This window comes from Pseudonaja textilis, chromosome 7, assembly GCF_049901715.1.
Source record: "Pseudonaja textilis isolate UNSWEBS1 chromosome 7, rPseTex1.2, whole genome shotgun sequence".
Taxonomy (NCBI): Eukaryota; Metazoa; Chordata; class Lepidosauria; order Squamata; family Elapidae; genus Pseudonaja; species Pseudonaja textilis.
The window spans coordinates 25,182,548-25,205,918 of record NC_141996.1 but is presented as its reverse complement, the minus strand read 5'-3'; the positions used below and the strand labels follow the sequence as shown (position 1 = coordinate 25,205,918).

At 38.8% G+C, this 23,371-nt stretch overlaps 1 protein-coding gene across 1 annotated transcript in view; it reads right to left on the bottom strand.

Annotated features, from left to right (window-relative positions):
- Positions 1–11,208, bottom strand: part of IGSF11 (immunoglobulin superfamily member 11) — a 185,494-nt gene extending 174,286 nt beyond the window's left edge. Inside the window, exon 1 of the mRNA XM_026708898.2 lies at positions 10,472–11,208. Coding sequence (XP_026564683.1) covers positions 10,472–10,541 — 70 coding nt within the window. The 5' untranslated portion in view covers positions 10,542–11,208. The remainder of the gene's footprint in view (positions 1–10,471) is intronic.
- Between the last annotated feature and the right edge of the window lie 12,163 nt (positions 11,209–23,371).

Genomic DNA, 23,371 nt, shown 5'->3' with positions numbered 1-23,371 from the left:
AGAAGTTCCAGAACACAAATCACTAAAAACAAGCTTGGTATAGCAAGGGAAAGTCCAAAATTGAATTTATCAAGCATGGTAAAAGCTCAGTTTCAAATCTACATCAGCATAATAAGAGAAGCAAAGTATCACTATATCTCCTCCCTTGTTGCATTGGCAGTCTATCAACCAGCTGCCTTGTTTAGGGTAATAAATCCCCTCATAGGAAGGGATGTCCCGGAAGATCTTGTGTTTGGCATCCATTATTGTTTTGTTTACCATTTTGCCAAGAAAATTACCCCAGTCTTGCTCAGTCCTGAACAGTGGGGTATTATATATCTGGTTATCTGGAATTCTTTTTGGTCTGGGGACTTAAGGAAATGGACAGGTGAATATATCACATCCCTGGTATCTCACAATGTGAGAGGCTGTGCTAAGTCAAGAAATAAAAAGCAGGTACATTGCCATCTTATTTTATAAACGACTCCTCGGTCCAGATGGCAAGAAACATTGAAAGAAGCATTTGAAGAAGGCTACAGTACACCTTTCCCTAAGAGAGATTCTCTAGGGCCATAGGTATTTTGTAAGTACTACTTAGATTTTTCCTTTAGGTTGCTGAGTACATGGTAGGGATTCAGCTGAAGAACGCATATCCCTTGGCTCATTTAGATGTCTCTGCAACTCTTGACACTATTAATCAAGGTATCCTCCTGGACTACCTCGGGAATTGGAGATTGGGGCACAATGTTCCATTTCTATCTCAGTAGATAACAGCAATAGCAATAGCATTTAGACTTATATATCGCTTTACAGTTCTTTACAGCCCTCTCTAAGCGGTTACAGAGTCAGCATATTGCCCCCAACAATCTGGCTCCTCATTTCACCAACCTCGAAAGGATGAAAGGCTGAGTCAACCTTGAGCCTGGTGAGATTTGAACTGCCAAATTGCAGAGCAGTTTTAATTAGCTTAAAAAGACAGCCACACAAACCATCATGACCAAGTATCTTTTTCTCAAATGCTCGGTCACTCCTCAATAAAATGGATGAGATTAATCTGATGGCAGCAAGTAATCACACGATAAAAGACTGCTGTGTGATAGTTATTACAGAGAGCTGGCTTCCACTCAGCTATTCCCAATGCCTCACTACAACTGGCACGTTGTACCATCCACCGACAAGACCGTAATAAGGACTCTGGTAAGACTAAAGGAGGTGGACTTTGTTTATACGGTCATAATAACTGGTGCACCAACAGCCGTGCTATAAACAGATATTGCTCTCCTGATTTAGAGGTGATGACAGTCATTTGCAGACCCTTCTATCTACCTAGAGAACTGACAGTGGTGATTTTTACAACTGTTTACATACCTCCTGATGCAAATATTAGTACTGCCCTTGCATATTTGCATATTACAATAAATAAACAACTTAAGGCTTATCCTGATGGGGCTCATATAATAACTGGTGATTTTAATAAGGCATGCTTAAAGACTGTATTTCCCAAATTTACTCAGTATGTGACATGTGCCACCAGGGGAAACATCACACTTGATCATGTGTATTCTAATGTAAAGTGTGCATATAAAGCAGTGTCTCTTCCACATCTGGGACTTTTGGATCATTTATCACTGTTCCTTATACCATCATACAACCCCCTCAGAAGGAAAACTAAGCCTGAAATCAAACTCATCAAGATCTGGCCAGAGGGAGCACTTGATCAGCTACAGGATTGTTTCTCAAATACTAATTGGAATTTATTTGAACAAGAGGATTTGGAGGAATATACAAAAACTGTACTGTTTTACATCTTGACCTGTGTCGATACGGTTACTGTGAATAAGCGCATCCAGATTTTTCCAAACCAAAAGCCCTAGATGAACAAGGACGTTTAATTACTTCTCAAGACACGTGATATGGCATTCAGGTCTGAGGACAGGGTTTGGTATGACAAGGCAAGAGCGGAACTGAGGTGGGGCATCAAGGAGGCAAAAAGGGACTATAAAAGGAAGATTGAGGACTACTTCACAAATAATGATCCACGATGGGCTTGGCAGGGAATTAAACACATCACTAATTACAGGGGCAGCAACACCATATCGATCAATAAGGACGCATCACTGGCAGAAGAACTGAACTGCTTCTTTGCCCGATTCGAACTGAATAGGTCTTAGAACACACTGCCTCTACAAACCACCACTACTCAACTGTTCACAGTACAAGAGTATGATGTGAAGCAGGTGCTTAGAGCAGTGAATGTGAAAAAGGCTTCTGGCCCTGATGGGGTACTTGGGAAGGTACTCAAAGCATGTGCTGACCAGCTCGCAGGTGTGTTTACAAATATTTTTAACCTTTCTCTTACACAAGCCATTGTTCCATCTTGTCTCAAAACTTCCATTATTACTCTAGTTCCCAAAAAGCCCTCTCCTGATACTTTAAATGACTATAGACCAGTAGCTCTCACACCCATAATCATGAAGTGTTTTGAAAGACTGGTCTTAAAATATATACAGGATTGCCTCCCATCAAACCTTGACCCATACCAGTTTGCCTATTGGAATAACAGATCCACAGAGGATGCTACTGCCATGGCTCTCCACATTGCACTGGACCATCTGAAGCATAGTGGGAGCTATGTAAGGATGCTTTTCATTGATTACAGCTCAGCTTTTAATGCCATCATTCCAGATATACTGATTAAGAAGTTGCTAGAAATGGGCCTCTCCTCTCACATCTGCTGTTGGATAAAGGACTTTCTTACTAACTGACTCCAAACTGTTAGGATTGGCAGCTATTTTTCCTCCACTCTTGCTCTCAGCACTGGCTCTCCACAGGGTTGTGTGCTGAGCCCCCTTTTGTATTCACTCTACACCTATGACTGCACTCCCTTTTGTCCCACTAACTCTATAATAAAATTTCCGGACGACACCACGTTAGTGGGACTCGTATCAGGAGAAGATGAGACGGCCTGTATGTCAGAGGTTCTCAGACTGGTCTTATGGTGCAAGAGTCATAACCTCACCCTGAACATCAAAAAGACCAAAGAATTGATTATAGACTTCAGAAGATGCAAAGCAGAGCCTCTCCCACGATATATTAATGGAGACTGTGTGGAAAGAGTTCACAGTTTTAAATTTCTAGGAACTCATATTTCTGACAACCTTAACTTGGTCAGTCCACACTATGGCCACTGCAAAGAAGGCCCAACAGTGCCTGCACTTTCTGAGGCTGCTGTAAAAGAGTGGTCTGGGTGAGAAGTTGCTGGTTACTTTTTACTGTTCTACCATCAAGAGCATTTTGGCATACTGTGTAACAGTGTGGTGTGCTGGATGCTCTGCAGTGGATAAAAAGATGCTCCAGAGAGTTATAAACACAGCACAAAAAATCATTGGTTGCTCTCTTTCTTCTTTGGAAGAGATTGCGAAGACCAGACTCCTCTCTAGAGCACTAAAAATCTCCACAGACCATTCTCATCCAGGACATTCATATTTTGAACTGTTACCATCAGGGAGGCGTTATGGGTGTCTTAAAATGAGGACTAATAGACTGAGAAACAGTTTCTTTTCCAAGGCAATAATTGTCTTGAATCAAACAATGCATATGTGATTTAGCCCTATGTATATAGTGGCATTTTTAAACTATCTAACTTACTATATGTTTTAGATAGGTTTTAGACTAGGTTTTTAATTATTATTTTAATTATTTTAATTTTTAAATACTCTTTAGTGTGATTGTGATGTGGTGTTTGGGACACTGTGCTGGAGTAGCTTTCAAATTTCATTGTATTTGTAGAGTGCAATGACAATAAAGGTATTCTATTCTATTCTATTCTATTCTAAATTCCAATCAAGAGCAGTTGAAGGTCAGCCTATAGTCACTTGCTTCAGGAGTTCCATAAAGTTAGTCTTCTCTCTCTTAAGTCATCATTTCAGAGATATTGCCCTACCAGAGTCCTCAATGCCTTCAATAATGGCAGAGCTTCTAATATAAATCATGGAAATATTCAGAGATGCATCTGCCTTGAAAGCAGTCCATGATGAACTGTACAGTAATATATAATAATAATATATAATAATAATAGCTGAATGCTATTAATAAACACATCTTGTATGTTTGTGTGTCTTTGAGCTGTTAATTCTTGGTGACTGCCAAAACAGGTCCTGTGGTTTTCTTGGCAAATTTCAAAAGTGGTTTGCCATTGACTGCTTCCTAGGGCTAAGAGAAAGTGACTAGCCCAAGGTTACCCTACTGGGTTTGTGCCTAAGGCAGGACTAGAACTCACTCTCCCTATTTCTAGCCTGATGTCTTAACCACTATACCAAACTGGCTGTGATAATAAATATACTTTTATGCTGTCTAATGTTATTATAATTTTAATTTTATTTTGTTATTATTATGATGGTTTTGTTATGGTAAGCCACAATATATTGTCACTAATAATTTGTTGGCATGTAACTTTGATGGAAAATAGTTAAACTGAATTTAAAATCTATTAAATTAAAATTTGGAAGCTACAGCTGGTTCAGAGTACAGCAGTGCTAGTAAATTAACACACATGCCTTGGGATTTATTTTTTAATACTTTTAAATGCCACTCAACTCCCAAAACTAGAGGGAGCTTAAACCATCAAAACAAAGAAATAACAAGAAAAGCAATTTAAAAAGGAGGTGGAGATAAAAGATTGGAAATGGCAAAATGACAGGCCCCATAGAAATGAACCAAGGGGACATTCTCCCCACCAATGGCCTGGGTGAAGAGCCACATCTTCACAACTCTTCTAAATAGTAGCAGCATAGGGCTATCCAGATTTCAGAAGAAACCTCACTTCAGAGGGCAGGCTCTGCTATAGGTACATTCTGGGGCCCCAAAACATGACATTGTTTAATTGAAGGGACCTGGAGCATGCCAACCCTGCAAGATCAAACAGCCAGACAGATACTATGGAAGTCAACAGTTAACCAGGCCCCTAGGCCACCAGCCTCCAACCTTTTGGGCAGAGGTGGTATTCAGAAGGTTCTGACCAGTTCTGGAGAACTGGTAGCGGAAATTTTGAGTAGTTTGAGAACCGGCAAATACCACCTCTGACTGGAGATGTTAAATATCCTTCCCCTGCCACACCCAATAAGCCACACCCACAGAACCGGTAGTAAAAAAAAAAAATTGAATCCCACCACTGCTTTTGGGCACGATGGACCGGTTCTGTAGAGACAGATTTTTCCACGGACTGGAGGGAATGTGGTTTTGCATGGTGCCTGAATCCCGCTGGTAAGGCTTCAGTTTCTGGCATGCTGCGGACCAGTGCTGATCCACAGACTGGGGGTTGGGGACCCATGCTCCAGGCAATACCACTTCTGCACAAGCTAAACTGGTTGTCTTAACAGACATCTGGGTGAATAAAAGCTATTAGATATATTCAATAAAACTCTTCATGTGAAGCATATGACTAGAATATTTGAAGGTCCCCAGCACCAATTTCTCCTGCCTTCCTAATAAGGATTGGTTCCAGATCACACATGTTGAATGGTACCATCTAGTAGTGTGCCTTCTTTATTTCAGTGCCTCTCCCATGGTGGTAGCTCTTTCCAAAATCCAGATGGCTGGATTTTGGAAATACTGGCTTTTAGAATTATCTTGAAGATCCAGTTCTTCCCTTCAGCATTGGGCCAAGATGATGTGTTCATATGTTAATATTTATATTAAACTAACTGTTGTCTTTGTTCGAAGGATACATGTATATATGCTTTATTTTTGCTCCCCCTCTGGATTTTATTATTTGTATGCATTGCCATTTTTAAAGTTTCAGCCATTCAGACTTGTTTATGAATGAATTGCCAACTGAACTAAGTGAATACATTTCTTAAAGCAATGGCAAATCTCACCTGTCCAAGTAGAAATTAATCCACTTTCTAAATTCTAACATATTATGTGGTCCAATATACTCAAAAACATAAGCATGTATTAAAAGCCACAATGATATCAACATGACACTATGCACATTGTGAGATCATGGTGTAAAAACTGCAGATTACATACTTGTGTCAAAGATGCAAAATGAAATAAACAGATAATGTGTCATAACACAAAGAATCTTTCCCTCACTTGTCCCCACATGTGGATAATGTTTTACTAATGTTTCTCTTTTGTCATTCAGCTCCTATTCTACAGCAAAGGAGCTCTAAACCACAGCAGTCTGTACATGTTGTAACATGGGGAAGAAGCAGCTTGCTGTACTTTTCATTCTTCAAGAAGGAACAAAATTATATATCACACTGCTCAAGGCTCAGCATGATCCATTCCTCGTTTTCATACAACAAATAGGCAGCCTATCACATTCAAAGAGGGAACAGTTTAGGCCACTGAATCCAGACCTCTGCTCATTGCAGAACCCAAATTAAAACAAATAAAAAGCTCTAAGTCTAAAGCCTTCACCTGAACACATCAAATACAGAGGGACAATGACCTTTCTGGGGTTATTAGTTCTACTGTTGAATTTCTCTATGAGAAGGGGCCTATTTCCCCACCAACATTCAGTCAGAATCTGTCATCCTGTAATTTACGCCGTTATCCACTTTGGAATGAGAAAAAAAAAATAATTTTCTTTTATGAGACACATTTTCAGACATTTAAAGAATGACATATCCCTCTTCAATATTTTCAGAGTTAACCTACTCCTTCAATCTCTCTTCTAGACCCCTAGTAATTCTAAATGTTCTTCTCAGAATCTGATCCAATAGGATGCCCAAAACACATTACCTGAGGAATGGTATAACCAAAGTAGAATAAAGTGGAGCAATTGCTTACACTTACATGGATACAGCCTAAAATTCCACACACACTGCATCTATCCCACAAAGTCCTAATTATCTTGTCATTTTGACAAATTGAGTAACAGTTATAACTATATGAGGTAATCTTTTTTCCATGACTGTCATGGGTCAAGGTCTTGAATATCAGTTATCTTTGATGAATAATACAACTTCATTCGAGTCTAATCATCCCCATATCATATTTACTTTTCACTTTAAAGTATAGGCTTTTGAGCAATGGTAAATTGAACATCTACCACTTTCTGTAATCTCAATGTTGAGATCCAAAATCCAGTACTATTTAGAAAACATTTGAAGGCCACATTTGCTTCATTGAACAATCATTGCTCTTGCTATTCTAGCATTTCAATGTCTTGCACACAAATTTTGCCATTTTAGTTACATATCCCTTTACAACACAATATTAGCAAAAGCTTATGTTGCACTACGTTTGTGAGTATCATGTAATGTGGGCATAACTTCCCACATGTCTCCTTTTTTGAAAGATACATGCCAATACTTAAGTAGTCAAAGCACACTTCTTTTATTTCCACTGGAAAGCTCAACAGTCACAAGAAAACCTGAAAAAAATATTTCTGGTGGAAGAGACAATCAGTGTTCACATATTTCTAACATTTTTACATAATATTCTTAACTGTTATAAAAAATCCTAGCCTTATAACAGTGCAACACAAATAATCATTCCCTGGCTGAAATGGTTAATGCTGTTATATGTTTTATGGAGTGATATGACTTAAGTATTCCTCCTATCACACAAAAATTCTGGCACAATATTCTTGGTTTCCATTAAGAATTCCTCAGTACAGATAGTCAACTTACAACAATTCACATAGTGACTGTTCAAAGTTACAACAGCACTGAAAAAAGTGACTTAGGACTGTTTTCACAGTTATGATTGCTGCAGCATCCCCATGGTCACAAATTCAAAATTCAGACAGCTGGCAACTGACTCATATTTGTGACGGTTGCAGTGTCCGGGGTCATGTGACCATGTTTTTTGACCTTCTGTCAAGCAAAGTCAATGGAAAACCAGATTCACTTAACAACCATGTTACTAACTTAACAAATACAGTAATTCACTTAAAAACTGTGGCAAGAAAGGCCACAAAATCCACTTAACAACTGTCTCACTTAGCAACATAAATTTTGGGCTCAATTGTGGCTGTAAGTCAAGGACTACCTGTAAGCTAATACTAACCTGGCTTACTTTCATGTTAATGGTCAGAGAACTGGATGCTCCGGTTTAATGAAACCTCTGCATTCAAGTCAGCACTGCTGTGGGACAAGCCCCCTGCTCCAAAGGCAAATCTCAGTTTCAAATAACATACTTTACATACTCTGGACAGGTTATCCAAAGCTAGTTTTTTATGGCCTATAGAACTGATATGGATGTCCTACATCAACTCCCTTGAGCTACAACTATTTGAAACCAAATTCTGAAGTAACTGATACCTGCTTGACTTTGAGGGAACAAAGGATGCTTCAAGAAGCAGTGGCTTTCTGATAAGAAGGGGAAAAGTGGACATGTTTCATATCCAAACTAGGAATACTGGCTACAAGAGTGATCTCTAATTTTTCAAAGTACTTAAGAAAACCCTAGCAGAAATACAGACAATGTTACAGGCATAGAAAAAGGTGCACTGACAAATGTACAAAACGAATTGCCTCGCAGCTGGCAGAGTCCTGCATCTGGATCCTAATTGCAGGGCCTCAAGCTTCGCTAATGTCAACAACCCGAATGAATACACCACATGCCAGGATAACTAAATCACATGATCAAAAAGAGGAAAATGAGAATAAAAGATGTATTTTCTCTAAACACCCACCCTGACCTTTAAAACTTATCAAGATGAACCATAACCAATGAATAGACATAATTATCTTTATTTAGACATTTCATGTGGCTTCCAGGCTCCTCCAAGTTTTTGTAAACTGAGCCCTGATCCTAAACTCTCAACTTACACTCAAATCCCATTTATTTAAATTAATGGGTGGCAAAAGTCCTTGGAGTTCAGCTTTTTATTCTTCTACAAAGGCATTCCATGTATCTGTACTGTACTATACTGCATGTCCTATGGACATATGGGAATACTAAAATAAAGCAATACATTTTTTAATCTCAGTGACTTCAAATCCATTGTCTTTGAATAATAATAGAACAGTCAATACTGAATTAACCGATTATAAGCTTTCCCTCAGCTGACCACCCATTCTTGAGCTGCTGATTCCTATCCCAACTCTACTGCTTCTGTTCCCAGTCACCACCAGTCATGTGATTTCCCTCCAAGGTTAAAAGTAACAAAGCTTAATATATTTTATACATATTGAAGATGCCCTTGAACAGTGTCAGAAACAAGGGGAGAGAGAGATTCATGGAGGAAAACTGAGATGAAAATATTGTAAGGACACAAGAGAAAAACAATAGTTCCAGAATGCATCTGGGCCACTAGATGCCTGTACTAAAAACCTGTAATTTAAAAAAATGAGCAAGGACTATGCATAAATAACTTATTCCACTAAATACATATTTTAAATGTGACCACAAGATTTAGTCATAGCAAAATGGAAACAATGAGCACAAAAGCTGTACAAAAAGGTAAGTTATGAGATAAAATCTGGCTTCAACTTTAGGAATGTGGGAATATTATGATTCCTCATGGTCTTCACAGGACTTACTTCTGTAGTACAGAGAAGAATTGACTGCTAGAGTTTTACTAAATAGCATTTCTGTTTTTCTGATAAAGTTCTCCAGCATCATATGTCTTGCATGCTTTCAAGACAAACTCTACAAGGCCAAAGTAGAAAGTTTTACAAACTTTATTACTTTAAGTTAGAGCAATGGAAATGAAATGTAGGAATAAGAAAATAACATGAACTCATTTTACTTAACAAACATAATAATGGCATGTTTAAGAATATATGCCGTTTAACTGAGAAAAAGAATCTTGGGACATGAAAATGAGTGTTTTATAAAGTTAAATACAAACACCATGTATTGTGGGTTTAAAAAAATTATATTCAAGTTCTAAAAAGGAAAAACAGTGAATGCTCTCCACACCTGCTAGAAATAGTATCTCTATCAACTTTTATACTCCTGCATTTAGAAAAAAAGAGAGCCAAATTCAATAAAGCATTTCTATTTCTCTAATATCACTTTTAGAGAGACCGTTCCTTAAAAGATCATATAGTTGATTGGACTTATTCCCCCCCCCTCCTGTCCAGACAGAAATTGGTTCTACCATAACTCTCTGGTGCATATGATTCTTTATTTCCTTGGGCAGAATAGAGTGTTAAAAGACAAAATCTGATTATTCTGCGAAATAATCAAGGTGAACAACGTCTAGTGATATTTGGATAAGGCGAAACAACCCACCGGGACCTCTTTCCCTCAACTTTTTAGCAACTTCCTCGGTCAGCAAAGGGAGCAAGCTATTCGGAAAAGTGTCATCTTCTATGCTGCTGATAGCTGCTGTTCAGCCGACCCCAGAGCGGCAGCCTAGCGCGTTCCTTGGCACTAAAGTTGAGAGTTCGAATCCAGCGCAGGGAATAAAACTGCCGAAGACAAAGATGGGCGACTTGTGCCTCCCGGGTTTCTGCCACTTCTCCGGCGCCCGCCCAGCATCCTCTGGCCTCCCCCAATAAACACACACACCTCAGATTTCCCTTACCTCGCAAAGACAGCAGTGTAGCCAACGGGGCCACCCAAAGTGCCCAGCTCGATGAACCCTTGCAAGTCATGCCGGGCGCGGAGAGAAGCTGTGCGGGCAGCCGCGGCGGCGCGTCTTTCTGGCCGCCGAAATCCTACCGAAGCTACCCCTGCTTGAGGGGCGCCAGGTGTTATCTCCGCAACCCGGACAGGCAGAGCTCCGAGCCGGGGCGGCTCCCGCTGCAGCAGCGAGCCGCTCCGGCTCCTCCCGCTGCAGCAGCTGCTGCTGTCCCGGGACCAACCGCTCGCACTGCTTGCTCCCCGGGAGGCTCTGGCGCTCCGGAGCCCGGCAGCCCGGGGCCGCAGCCAGTCTGAGAGCCGGCTCGAGAGCGCAGCCTGGCGGCTCCCCGTGCTGCTACTGCAATCGGTGAGGAAAAAGAGCCGCCGCCTTCCCTTGGCCACAGCACGCGCGCTCGCCGCCGCCCCCGCCAGTCTGGCTCGGGCTACCCCGGGGTGGGGTTGAATGCGCGGGGGCTGGGCCGCTCTCCCTCTTGACGCAGCGGGGGGCACGGGCTTTTTTTTCCCGCGCGCCTCCGATACGGCCGGCCACTGATTGTCTGCACCTTTTGCCTTCAAAGTTCAAGCGCGCTCCCTGCCCAAACCGGCACCTCTTTCCGCTCCTGCTGTTGCTGCCGCCCCAACGCTGCCGAGGCGGCTTACTGGCGGCCCGGTCAACTATATGTGTAAAGAAGGGAGGAGGGGGCTGTTCCCCTCCTGTCTTTCTCCTCAGGTTATTTGAGCTAAAAGAAACTGCTGAAGTTGGAACAATTCTCCTTGCTTTGTATAAAGTCCTCCTAGAAGAGTGACCCGGGATTGCAACCCAGGATCCCTGGCAACGATGAACTTCTGACATCACGCGCAGGCTTGAAAGGTGGACCCGCATTCGCCTTTGTGACATCGCGCACCAGCCCGCTAGGGGCGTGCGGCGGGTTCCAAGTGGTGGCAAACTCTTGGCCGAAGCGGTGAAGATTACTTTGGATGCTAATGGAGAAAAGGTGGGAGATGAAAAGACTTCAGATTACAATGCTAGGTTTCTTCTTTATGTAACGTTGGAGGCCATCATTCTTGCACGCATTTCCCCTTCGGAAAAATTCATGGAGATGTACCTCCTTGTGGAGTTAATACAGTGAAAAGAAATCCATAAATCCTTGTTCCAGGTGTGGTCAGAAATGCAAAAGAGGAAAGGAAGTGCAAGTCATGCATACTTGCCTTTTCCTGCTTACAGATACTATTTAAAGTCTTGTGATTGAATAGGGTGTCTAGTGTAGCGATGCAACCTGAAACTACAACTGGGCAAGACATAATGGGGAGGGAGGGAAGGGGGAATATGCCAAGACACTCACCTAGAATTTCATTGCAGCTCCTTAAGTAGCTGCATCTTTTCTCAGCATATTCTTCAGAGCAACAAGAAAATCCCAGCAAAAAAATACATTCCATTTATGGAATTGCCAAGCAGGGCTGTGTGCATGCCCATACATGTGGTAGATAACATTTGCCTTCAAATCTCTATCACTGCACAGCCTTAATAAATAAAAATGCCATTACTCCTTTTTCCCACAACAACCCTGTGAGGTGGATTGGCCTGAAAGAGACTGGTCCAAATTCAGAGTCTCCTGTTTTCTAAGTCAGCGCCTTAGCCATTATACCAAACTGGCTCTTTTATTTTATTTACTTATAAACCATAAGTCTGGCTTCAGTTATGCATGAAGGTGTGAGCAAAGCTACTGAATGGATTCATATGTTAACCAAACATACTAAAAAAAAAAAACATACAGCGTGGCTTATTAGGGTATGTAAACACAGCTTTAAAGCCAACTTGGGTACAATGACTTTATCCCTTAAATTTTTGACATGAAAATTCTATCAGATGTGTAAGAGTAAAGTTTGACATCAGATGCTTTCTTTCCATTAAGTTACTATTATATGGATCCCGTCAACCAGAATTTCTCACAGACATTTGACACTGTTTATTATGATAACGGTGTGTGAGAGAGCTGAGGCTATGTAATCTCATAGGAAAAGGTGAAGCATTGTTTTTTCTTTTTTTAGAATATATATAAATCCAGCAAATTGTAGTTTATTTGAACCTGGTTTCACTACAGATGTTTGTCAGGCCTCCAGTTGAACATGTCTCAAGGCTGATTTAGAATTGTCCACAACTGCCTGTAGGTGTGCCTCATACCTACATTGCAAAAGAGTTGATGGTTAAGTATAGGTTGCAAATGGCTGCAGAAAGACTGACACAGACCTTTCCCAAATCCCAGCTGCGCGTTGTGTGGAGATGCACATCCTGAATACTGATTGGTTGTCCAACTTCATATTCTTTTGTTGTATTCAAACAACAAAAGAATATGAAGTTGAACAACCAAGCCCCCTAGCCAGGAGGTTATCTTTGTAGAAATATAAATGGAACACCTATGCAACCTTCTCCAAACAGATGCATATGACCCCTGGCTATGTACAGTGCTGGATAAGTCTGTTCTACCATTAGAAAAGAGAGTTCATCATGTCTCTCAGCAATTGGTTTCACTATCAAATTGCTAGGAAATTGTTCCCAACAGTCAATCTAGATCTGCCTTTCATAACAAGATTATTCAGTTGCAGAGAACATATCTTCACTTCTTCTATGTGACTCCCCTTCAGATATTTAAAAAGTGCTATCTGCTGTCACAATTGTGTTTTCTGGATTCAAAGGAAGTTGTATCTAGTCCCCTCATCATCCTTATTAACCTTTCTCGTCTTTGTTACAGAATCTCTGAAATTAACTGGACATAGTAATCAAAGTGGTGACTGACTAGTACAGATATGATAAAGTATTATGTCCTGTGATTTGAAAATGATATTAATGCAACCTAAAATGCCATTGCCTTTCTAGCAGCCATCAAACTTCATCTTAGATTAAACTGCAATGCAGACATCCTTTTCCCATATCCCTGCATCCTATAGCAGTACATCTGAAGGTTTTTTTTCCTAATTAAATCACATTCTGATATTTTCAGCCCACTTCTCTCTTACATATCTCCCATGTGTACAGGTTTACAACCACGGTAAATTGAACTGATTGATTGAAGCTAGAAAGAAAATTTGGAAATTTATTTTGTCTTCAAAACTATTGTAGCTTTGTGTCATCTGCAAATACGATATACATCTCTCCTCATCTAAATCATGAGTGGAAGATTTCCAGACCCCATGGAACCCCACTTGACCTGTCACTTTAAATTGATAAGGAACTGTTGATGAGTACTCTTTGACTGCAGTTTTTAAGCCTGTGGATTCACTTAAATAATGCCTCCTCCCAACCCATACTTAAATATCTTACTAATCAAAATGTCTAGGTTATTTGTTACTTGACGTGGACACTACTGCAATGATTCAATGGATATTTTAGTGGCATCACTTTCCTTGAGAAGAAAGATCTGCCAAAAATGTATTTGACGTAGTAGATAAAATTCTGCAGCCCTTTGGAATTCAGCCTGAGTGAAACATAATTTATGTCTCCAGCACCTCATAGCAGCTGTGTCTTTCCCAGGATTTCAATTTCCCTCCATAGCATTTGTGTGGCCCTGAGAAAAGATGCAGCTGCTTTAAGGAGTTGAAACAAATGCTAAGTTTATATTCCTGAATGCTCTGAACCCTTTTTTGAGATTAAAAAAAAATGTTGCATAACTTAATACTATCCAGATTAGGTTATTCTAAAGGTATCTGTATAGGACTGCTGTTGAAAAGATTTCAAATCTTCAAATATTTGGATCCTATTTTATCTGGATAAGCTTCCTCTTTTACAGACTCAGTTTTGCTGGTGGGTACCTGTATATCTGGAATGGCTCTGGACAAGAATTATTGAAAGATTACAGAAATAGGAAACATTTTGGGATATCCTTTCTTTACCCATTCCCACATATATCTGCAAGTCAGTTGTGATAGCTACCAAAAATACAATTACAGAGGCTGTAAAGTATCCAGCCAATGTACAGCATAAATTATCTAGCCAATATACAACAAAAAATATAAATTGCATACACATATCAGATTCATATTCCACCTCCATTAAAATGCTCATGGTGGCATACCTACCATTCCCATTTTAGCACATAAAATCAACATGTATATGTAATAAGAGGATATATAACATCTTGTTATGTCTTCAAGGTTGAAGTAGATTGAACAAGATCTTGGAATGCTGACCATCTTTATCATCTTCCCCAATTCATCTTTGCTCGGCATTCTGGGAGCTGTAGTCTCAAGCAATCTAGAGTCCCACAGACTTAAGAAGCCTAGTCTTGGCCATCCTATAGTAAAGCTATGGGATATTTTTCTTTTATTAAGAGTTTGCTAAATTGCTTTCTATAGGTCACATTTTGATGATTGGGAAATACATAAAAGCAGCAGAACAATGGATAGTGATAAAGCACTGGAACTGCATAGAAAAGGAAACTGCATTTTATAAAGACAATGTTTATTTAAAACACAGACTTTTACAATGTCCTACACTGATTTAAGTTTTGGGAGAAAGAAATATAGCAGTACAACAAAAGCTCAAATTTTCAGAGGATAATATTCTCTTGAACTACATATCTAGTACTTGGAATTTGAGCAACCTGATAACATTAATAGATTTTCCGTGCCCTTACTATAGATAAGATTGATACTGCAACATTGGAAAGATAAATGTATGGTCCCTTTCACTAAATGGATTGAAGACCCGACTGCACTTGCCAATATCCTGCCAACAGATTGCCTGTAGATATAGACTTTGCAGGGGTGGGATTCAAATTTCTTAACAACTGGTTCTGTGGGTGTGGCCTAATTTGTGGGTGTAGCTTGGTGGTCATGTGACTGGGTGGGCATGGCTTGTATGTAAATATTATAGTTATGTAAATATTGATTTTAACCAAAAGCAGGCAAAGCAGGCAGGCAGTTTGAGTTGCTCACAGAATCACAGATTCACTTAGAGATCTACCTATCTGCCATCAGCTACCTGAGTCTCTCACATAAAATTTGCTTGCAAGCAAACTCACAAAATTAACTCACAATAAACCATGTATATAAATATTGAATTTTTTATAAGAAAAAGAGCAACTTTTACTTAAAAGCAGGCAAAGCAGGCAGGCAGATTGAGTTGCTCACAGAATCACAGATTCACTCAGAGATCCATCTATCTGCGGTCAGCTACCTGAGTCTGCACTGAAAAGCTTCAGTCCTAATGAAGGTTTGGCTCTGCTTTTAGATTAGCTAAAAAGCAAGAAATCTAAGGATTTCCTGCTTTCTAGCTAATCTAAACCTTCCGGCACAGCAGAACTGATGGTCGGGGAAAAAAAGGAAAAATAGCAACTTACCAAACCAGGCAAATTGGATGGCTCGCATGCCAGGTAAGGGGTGAGTGGGTAGGGAGGGTCGAGGCCAGCCAGTGAAGCGATTTGCCGGTTGTCCAGACTGTGGACAGTCATAACATGCATGTGTGCAGAGTTTGCAAGAAATCATGAGCTGTGCTGCCTGGACAGCTGACAAGCGCTGCACTTGGGTGCACAGAGTTTGAAAATCCTCTTGTTTCCTGCTTTTTCAATCACAGCTGTGCCGCGCAAAGCAGTTGAGGGAAAAGCAGGGGATAAACATAGCCTATAGCCCGGGCAGGCTGGTGAGCCAAACACTGAACCAGTTCGATGTCAGCTGCTCTTCGCAGCTACAGGTTCTATAGAACCGGTAGCATCCCACCCCTGTTTGTATGGACAAATGAAAAATGGGATTTATTCATACAAAATACAGCAGATTAAAAAAAACAATAGTTATATAAATGTACTCGATATATATACATAAATAATAACTGCATTAGATAGCCATAGCACTTATATATAATGCTTCACAATGCTTTATAGCCCTCTCTAAGCAGTTTACAGTCAACATATTGCCCCCTACGATGTATAAAAATAAATAAATAAATAAATAAATATGAAGGTCAACTTGCTGTAGTGCCATTGAACAGACAGCAAAGAACACATCACCAATAAATACATGCACTCAATTTTACTCATATCACCAAACCCAATTATGAATAGCAGAAGTTAACCTGAGTTGAATTTTTTTTTTAATTTTCTTTTAAACTTTGATTTAAAATTTGGGAACATGTAGTGAGCACATCCACACGTGGTACACGTAGTCATTCAAAAGATAACTTATTTTCTAGAAGACAAATTTAACTCCCAGCTTTCTCTGTACTAAGGTATTCCTGCAGCAGACAGATGTAGGTTTAGATATATAAAAACATTAGGAAGTGGCATTTCATTTTGCAAAAGACTACATTTCTATTTAAATATTTAAAATAATGTAATCGTGTAGAAATGTGACTTAGATTTCATCAGGCAGCAAGAATGGGAACTGAAAATGTTTAAATATTGAGTTTAATAGCTAAGCATAACAGCAATAAAATATATTCAGCCATCCAAATTTCACAAAACACTCTGCTAGAAAATATCTTGGCATCTAAACCACATGTTCTTTTTAGACAAGGAATTGCCTTGTTGCTGAAACAATTTATCTATTATTCTGTGTATTGATTACTGAAATACATTTACAACTCAACACAAAGAGACAATAGTAACTAACTGTGCCATATTCTTTATGGGCCCAGTTTCCTGTTAGGCTTGATGACAATTTGTCACTGAAATTGAAAGAATAGCTGATAAAATCCAAATCAGGAAGTTAGGTAAATCTCTTGTTCATGTTTTTAATAGAAGTTCTATGAAATATTGAAGCTTAATGACTAATAACACTAGTAAGACTGTGTACCTATTCCATATTTAGCAAGCACATAAGATATATCTAGTTTTTCTATACTTCTAATTCATTTGTTGAATTTACCCTTGAATTAAATTCAGATGTGTTTAATTTAAAGTCAATCCCACACAGATGAAAACAGATATACCTAATAGATGAAAACAGATATACCTAATATCTCCATCTCGTGGAAAACTACAATTACCAATTCCAGATGAAACCAACGTTTCCTCAAATCATTGCATTCATGGGAAATACCAGCATACGTGCATGCAAATATGTTGCATATATTCTGTCAGAAACCACATACCAAAAATGAATAAAAAGGGAAAATATGTATAAGTAGAATCGAAATAAAATTTGAAATATAAAGAAAAGAATAAATGTTGTTTCCAGATCTACTCGTCAGAGTTGTACAGAAATGCAGAACATTCCACCAGGTTCATCTTACAGCCAGGCAACCAGGCTTTATCCTGCAATATTTGGCTTACCTTGGAAACCAGTGTGAGGAAATTTAATGAACCTGAAAAGGCTATTAATTATCTTAAACAATTGACGGCCACTTCAAGTATAGAATGTTCCACACCGGTCTATTCAGAAATGATCTATAGGTTTGGAAGTTCACAGGTTTATCCAGTGCACAGAATTTCTTTTCATTTATGTCTGTCAGCCACATGAGGTAGATCAGACCTGAAATCAACTCCAAGGGAAGACTACAACTATATTTTATTGTTCATTAGGCTATAATAGCAGAACCTTGCAAGCTTGGTTGTGTGTCTCCCCCCTCCCTTACACTCCAGAGGTAAAGGAGGAGCCAGACTAAATCTCTTTTAAATACTACCTTTGTTACAAGTGCTTTAGCATTGCATATAGTAATGTTTTTGAATATTTGCTTCTAGATTATCTTCCCGGCTCTCTACAGTACTTCCACCTTTTTCTTTCCCATATGCAGTTTCAGGAATAGAGAAAGTGAAAGTGACTGTCTCAATTATTGACATGTCGCTATCAATATTCCTAATACCAGTTGTTCATTATATTTTGTCTTGAATTTCATTTTAATTGGTTTTTTCATATTTTTCTTGATATATGAGTTGCCAATATTTAGTTTTGACAGAGTTTTGAAGATGACATCATGAGATGATCAAATTTATATCTTTAATGCTACATGCCTATTTACAAGAATCTCCCCAATCTGACTGCATTTTCTTGGGAATGGCCAGATAATGATTTCAGAGATTCTGAGGGAGGTAAGATTTCTGCTGCTTCACAATTTTCTCCAACTGTAGTTGGAGATTCCATCACAGAACAAAATGTCAGAGTGTTTGCAGCATGACTACTATTGTGAGACAACGCAGGAGCACAACGCAGCGCCCAGAGGCTTTGCCTTTTTAATAGTGGTTTATATACAAGACTGCTATATACATAAATATACATGTTAAGCACATACCAGGCAAGCAATCAGTCTTCATTACTCTGCATGAACTACAATGGAGATAGAACACAAGGAGAGAGAGATGCTCTCTCATGGCAGCCTTTATATAGACAGTTTCTTAACGTGGCAATAACCCTGCTGATCCAAACTCAGTCTCAAAGCGGCAATACCCTACTGACTCATTCTCATTGCAGTCTTACAACAACTGGTCAGCTATTAAATCTTCAATACCTAAACACAAGAGAATAGAGATGATGGAATTTTCAGGTCAAGCCAGTTGCAATTTTAATTGTGACATTTAACAGATCTCTTTTTATTATACAGCAATTGGAGATGAACTAAGCAGCCTTGGAAATATGGTGGTAGGCTTAGTAAGTTTAACTTTTTTTTATTTATGATATGGTAGCAACAAAAATCATTCACCTTTCATTTTTCCATTTCTCTCCTTCCAATTTCTGAAGGTCTTGAATTTTTATAGAATATGGCTGAAGTTAGTTAGACTTTTTAAAAAAATTTCCCTCCTTTCTGCCACAGGATAGCTGATCAATATCAGAGGCTTTGTTAACCCTTACTTATAACATCAATATCTAAAGCTATTAAATTTCTATTGTTTGGACTTGAAGATCAATTCTTTTTCTTTCGTTTGCATGGACTAAGCAGAATAAGAGCAATACTTTAGGTCTTTATTCTATTTCCCAGAGGACAGATGAGTTTGTTGTTTGTCCTTGGTCAGAATAAGAACAGATTTATATTAAATTGCTATGAAATTGAATGGGAATATTCAGAATGTTGCACCCTTCTTTGTTGGTACAGCATCTTAGATAATGCTGCTAGGCTGAATATAGTTGTCCTGCTCTACCCCTTCCCCCAAAAGTCATAAAGTAAAAGCTAGAACATAAAGCAGTGGATTTATGTGTACACTCTTTGATACTGCAAGCAATAATGACAGTCCTGCTAGAAATATCTTGTTCATGGCTGGATTCAATCATTTGAGAGCCAGCAGGTGGAACTAGCTTGGCATAAGAAATGCACTCTTCTCTTTATGTTAGCATACTCAAGTCACACCACAGATTGGCTGAATGTGAAGGATGCTCAGACTTAGACTGAAAGCACAAGGATTTGGCAAAGGAATGGAACAAGAATGAGGCACGATGCGTCTGTGGAGAGAGATGGTACAAAGTCATGCTTGAACAAACTCTACTACTGTAGGGGAAGAAATGAAGACAATTCTAGTGCTACAATTGATTTGGGTTTTGTGCTGATATTCCAGAACTCTCACTCCTATATTCTTCAGACTTTACAAGATGAATACAACTAGTCATTCAGTGTGCAAACAGGTATCCAGATATACAAGAATTGGATAAAAACAGTCTCCAACTTCTGTGACTTTGTTTTAAAGAAGGATATTTTAATAAATGAAACAGAAAAAGGTATTACAAAATTTTGTCTCTTCAACCAGGCAAAGGCTGATATTGCTTCAATCAGGGAAAATGTGGAGTTCCAATAAAAGGGAATATCTAGCTCAGGGTTAAATTGTAAAGTCCCTGGTGCTCTCTGATCTTGACTGTTTCCTTACGGACATCAGTGCAAAAGAGCTTCAGGTTTGCTCCCTATTTACCTACAGCAGTTATACCATATTTGTTGCACTATAAAATGCTCTAGACTATAAGATGTACCTAGCTTTGGGGGAGGAAAAAAAGAAAAAAATCTGCCTCTGCCTCCCAGCAATTTGCCTCCTTGCAGCAAACAGTAAACAGCCTGGTCAGCTTCAGCACAGCCTGATTTAGCACAAGCAGCTGATTGGCAGATCTGCCTCCCAGAATACCACCGATCAGCTGTTCCAGGTTGCAGGGATTGCTACCACCTATTGCCACTGCCGATCGCCACCTCTTGCATCCCGTTTTCAGCCTCTGCATGTCCTGTTTTTCGCCCATTCCAGGTGGTGGGGATTGCCACCAGTGCCAATCGCTGGGTATATAGTGGAAGCTGCATAAGGTGTAGAATTTGCCTGGTCCAAAGTCTGGACTGAACGGCAGAGAGAGCAAAACTGTATGATCCAACTTTGCAGTGATTTCTTGATGGCTGAGATGAGATCTATCATTGTTATGTCACAGCAACATTTCTTTCCTGTGTTTCCAAATACTTCTTAATTGTTGTTTCTAAGTTTTGGATGTTGCATATAGTGCTCTGAGTTGATAATAGCACCAATTTTCAAGAAATAATACCATCTGTGTCTCAAAAATCTGTACTCACGAGTTTCCTGCCTAAGTTTAGGTTTCAATTATTTTTCCACAAGTGAAGTTTTGTGTTGATATTCCATGAATTATTTGTTTCTGGATCATAAAGATGAGTCTTGAGTTTTGTAAATTGTCACAATGCTGTGAAGAAATTCCTCATCTTAATTCCCATAGCATACAACAATTGAGGAACCCATCTTTCACAAAGATATGTTATTTTGAAAAACATCAACAAATATGATCCACACATTTTTGTGAAATGCCAAGCTTGACAGCAATTTCTTAGAATGATTTGCCATTGTTCTTAAGTTAAAAGTTAAATTCATTAACTTTTCTCATGTAAAACTCATTGGTTTCTCTCATAGTTCATCCCTATTGTTCTTGATTTTATAAGTTAGCTTTTTCCTATTTATATTTTTTGGGTCTTGCAACATGTAGGTCTCATATCACTATAAATAAATAAATAAATTGCATTTATCAGTGAATTTCAATTGGAGAAGCTTTAATTGAAGCAAAAATTCAACCACAGCAAAAATTCAATCATGGCATATTGCTTATAGTGCAGGTTTCCATTTCACCAACAATAGCAACGAAATCTTTTCTCACAGTAACTTCCTGCCATCTGAAATAAAAAAGAGATGCCAAAGAACACATGAGAGCTTCAAGCATATCAATATTGCCATCTGTTGGCAACTTATAAAATGCATTAGTTGTCATCCAATGAAAGAAAGAAAATAGATTTGGGTGCCAGTTTCAATGTAGGTTTAAAAATAATAAGTGCTGGGGCATATTTACTAAAAACCTTTTCTGAGATCTCAGATCCAAAAAAATGTACTACAATACTACAATGTTTTACTCTCAGTGATTGGCTCTACTACATTAAATTCAATTATTATTTAGTATAAAAAAAGCATAGAAAACATAGAAATATGCTTCCTCTTAGCTTTCCTCTACTTGCCACCTTCCAGATGTGTTATGACTATAATCCTTGCATTTCCAATCATCAGAGCAAAACCCATATAAAAAATATTAGGGAGGCAGCAGTTCAGTCAGGTTTTTCTTATGTAGTCATTCAGCATAGATAATAGTAGCCCAATTCACATAACACACTAACTTGTACTATGGTTTGCTTCTGGCTTAACATGTTGAGTATGACTTTGTAGAATGAGAGATTCTCCACAAGCTCATAGATCACTTCAATTGTGCTGCCATGGTAGAGCTTATAAATGATGACAATTTCTGCATGTCATTCTTCAAAATCACATTTTCCACCAGGGTTGCTTGCAGTATACAATAAATATAAGCAGTTCCCATTCAATTTGACAATGCTGCAGAGAACTAAATTCTCAGCCTTGTTGTTAAATCCCCAATCTTGTCATAAACCTAATCTCTTGAGTTTTCCTTCCTTGAACTGAACTGTATATTTGGCTATGTAATCCTTTGGTTTGATTAACTTGATTTTGTTTTTTTGGCTCAGAGTACAGTTCTTGTCTTGAGTTCATAAGACATTTAATTTTATGACTTTGCTAAATAGCTTCTTGTGTTTTATTACTAACTTTAAGCCATGCAGTGGGACAGAAAGCATTCCCAATTGTAAAATGAAAGAGATTTCTGTGTGCAGTTCAAAGCTGGTTTTAATCTATAAAGCTCTTTATCATTTCTCAGCCTGTGACTAGGGTGACTAGGTCCCTCCAGGAACGCCTCCATCAACCAGATTTGACTCATCTGAAGTTCCTCTCAAGAGGAAGTACTGGTGAAACCAGAGTTTCATAAAATGGGGCTGGGTCCAGGCAATTTTTTTTCTTTAAATTATGGGTGCAATTCTGTGGAACAGCATCCCCCAGTAGTGAAATTATCCCCCTCTTTGATTTTTTTTATAATCTGAGGACAGAGACCATTTGGAAATTAATGTCTTCTCACCATCTTAGTGTTCGATTTTTGTTATTCCAAGATGTTTTTATATTTTTTACAATTGATGCTTTAAATTATTTGTAATATATGATTTATTATTGATTAGCTGCCAGGCATCTTAGAAATCCAATAGCCTGTAAATCTAATAAATAAGGAAATAAACTATCATGGAACTTACACTTATGTATATATGGGGAGAAAAGCACCATAGTTTTATTTCTGGGTGTTTTGTGACTGGCTCTGCTTACCACTTACCACTTCAGCCCATTTTGTAATTGCCTTTTCTGAGTGTAGGAATTATTTTCTATAACATTGCATTGGGTCCCCAATGTGTTGCTATCTCAAGTAGAGCAAAACATCATCCATCAAGCTGCAGTCAATAAAGCAAAGTGCAAAGGATAGTAGAGATATCTATTAGAACTATTGCAGAGTCATGTGGATTGTACATAGGCTTAGCTTTAGTTTAAATCGTGATAGTGTTTTGGGAAACTAATTGAATCTGATGATATCT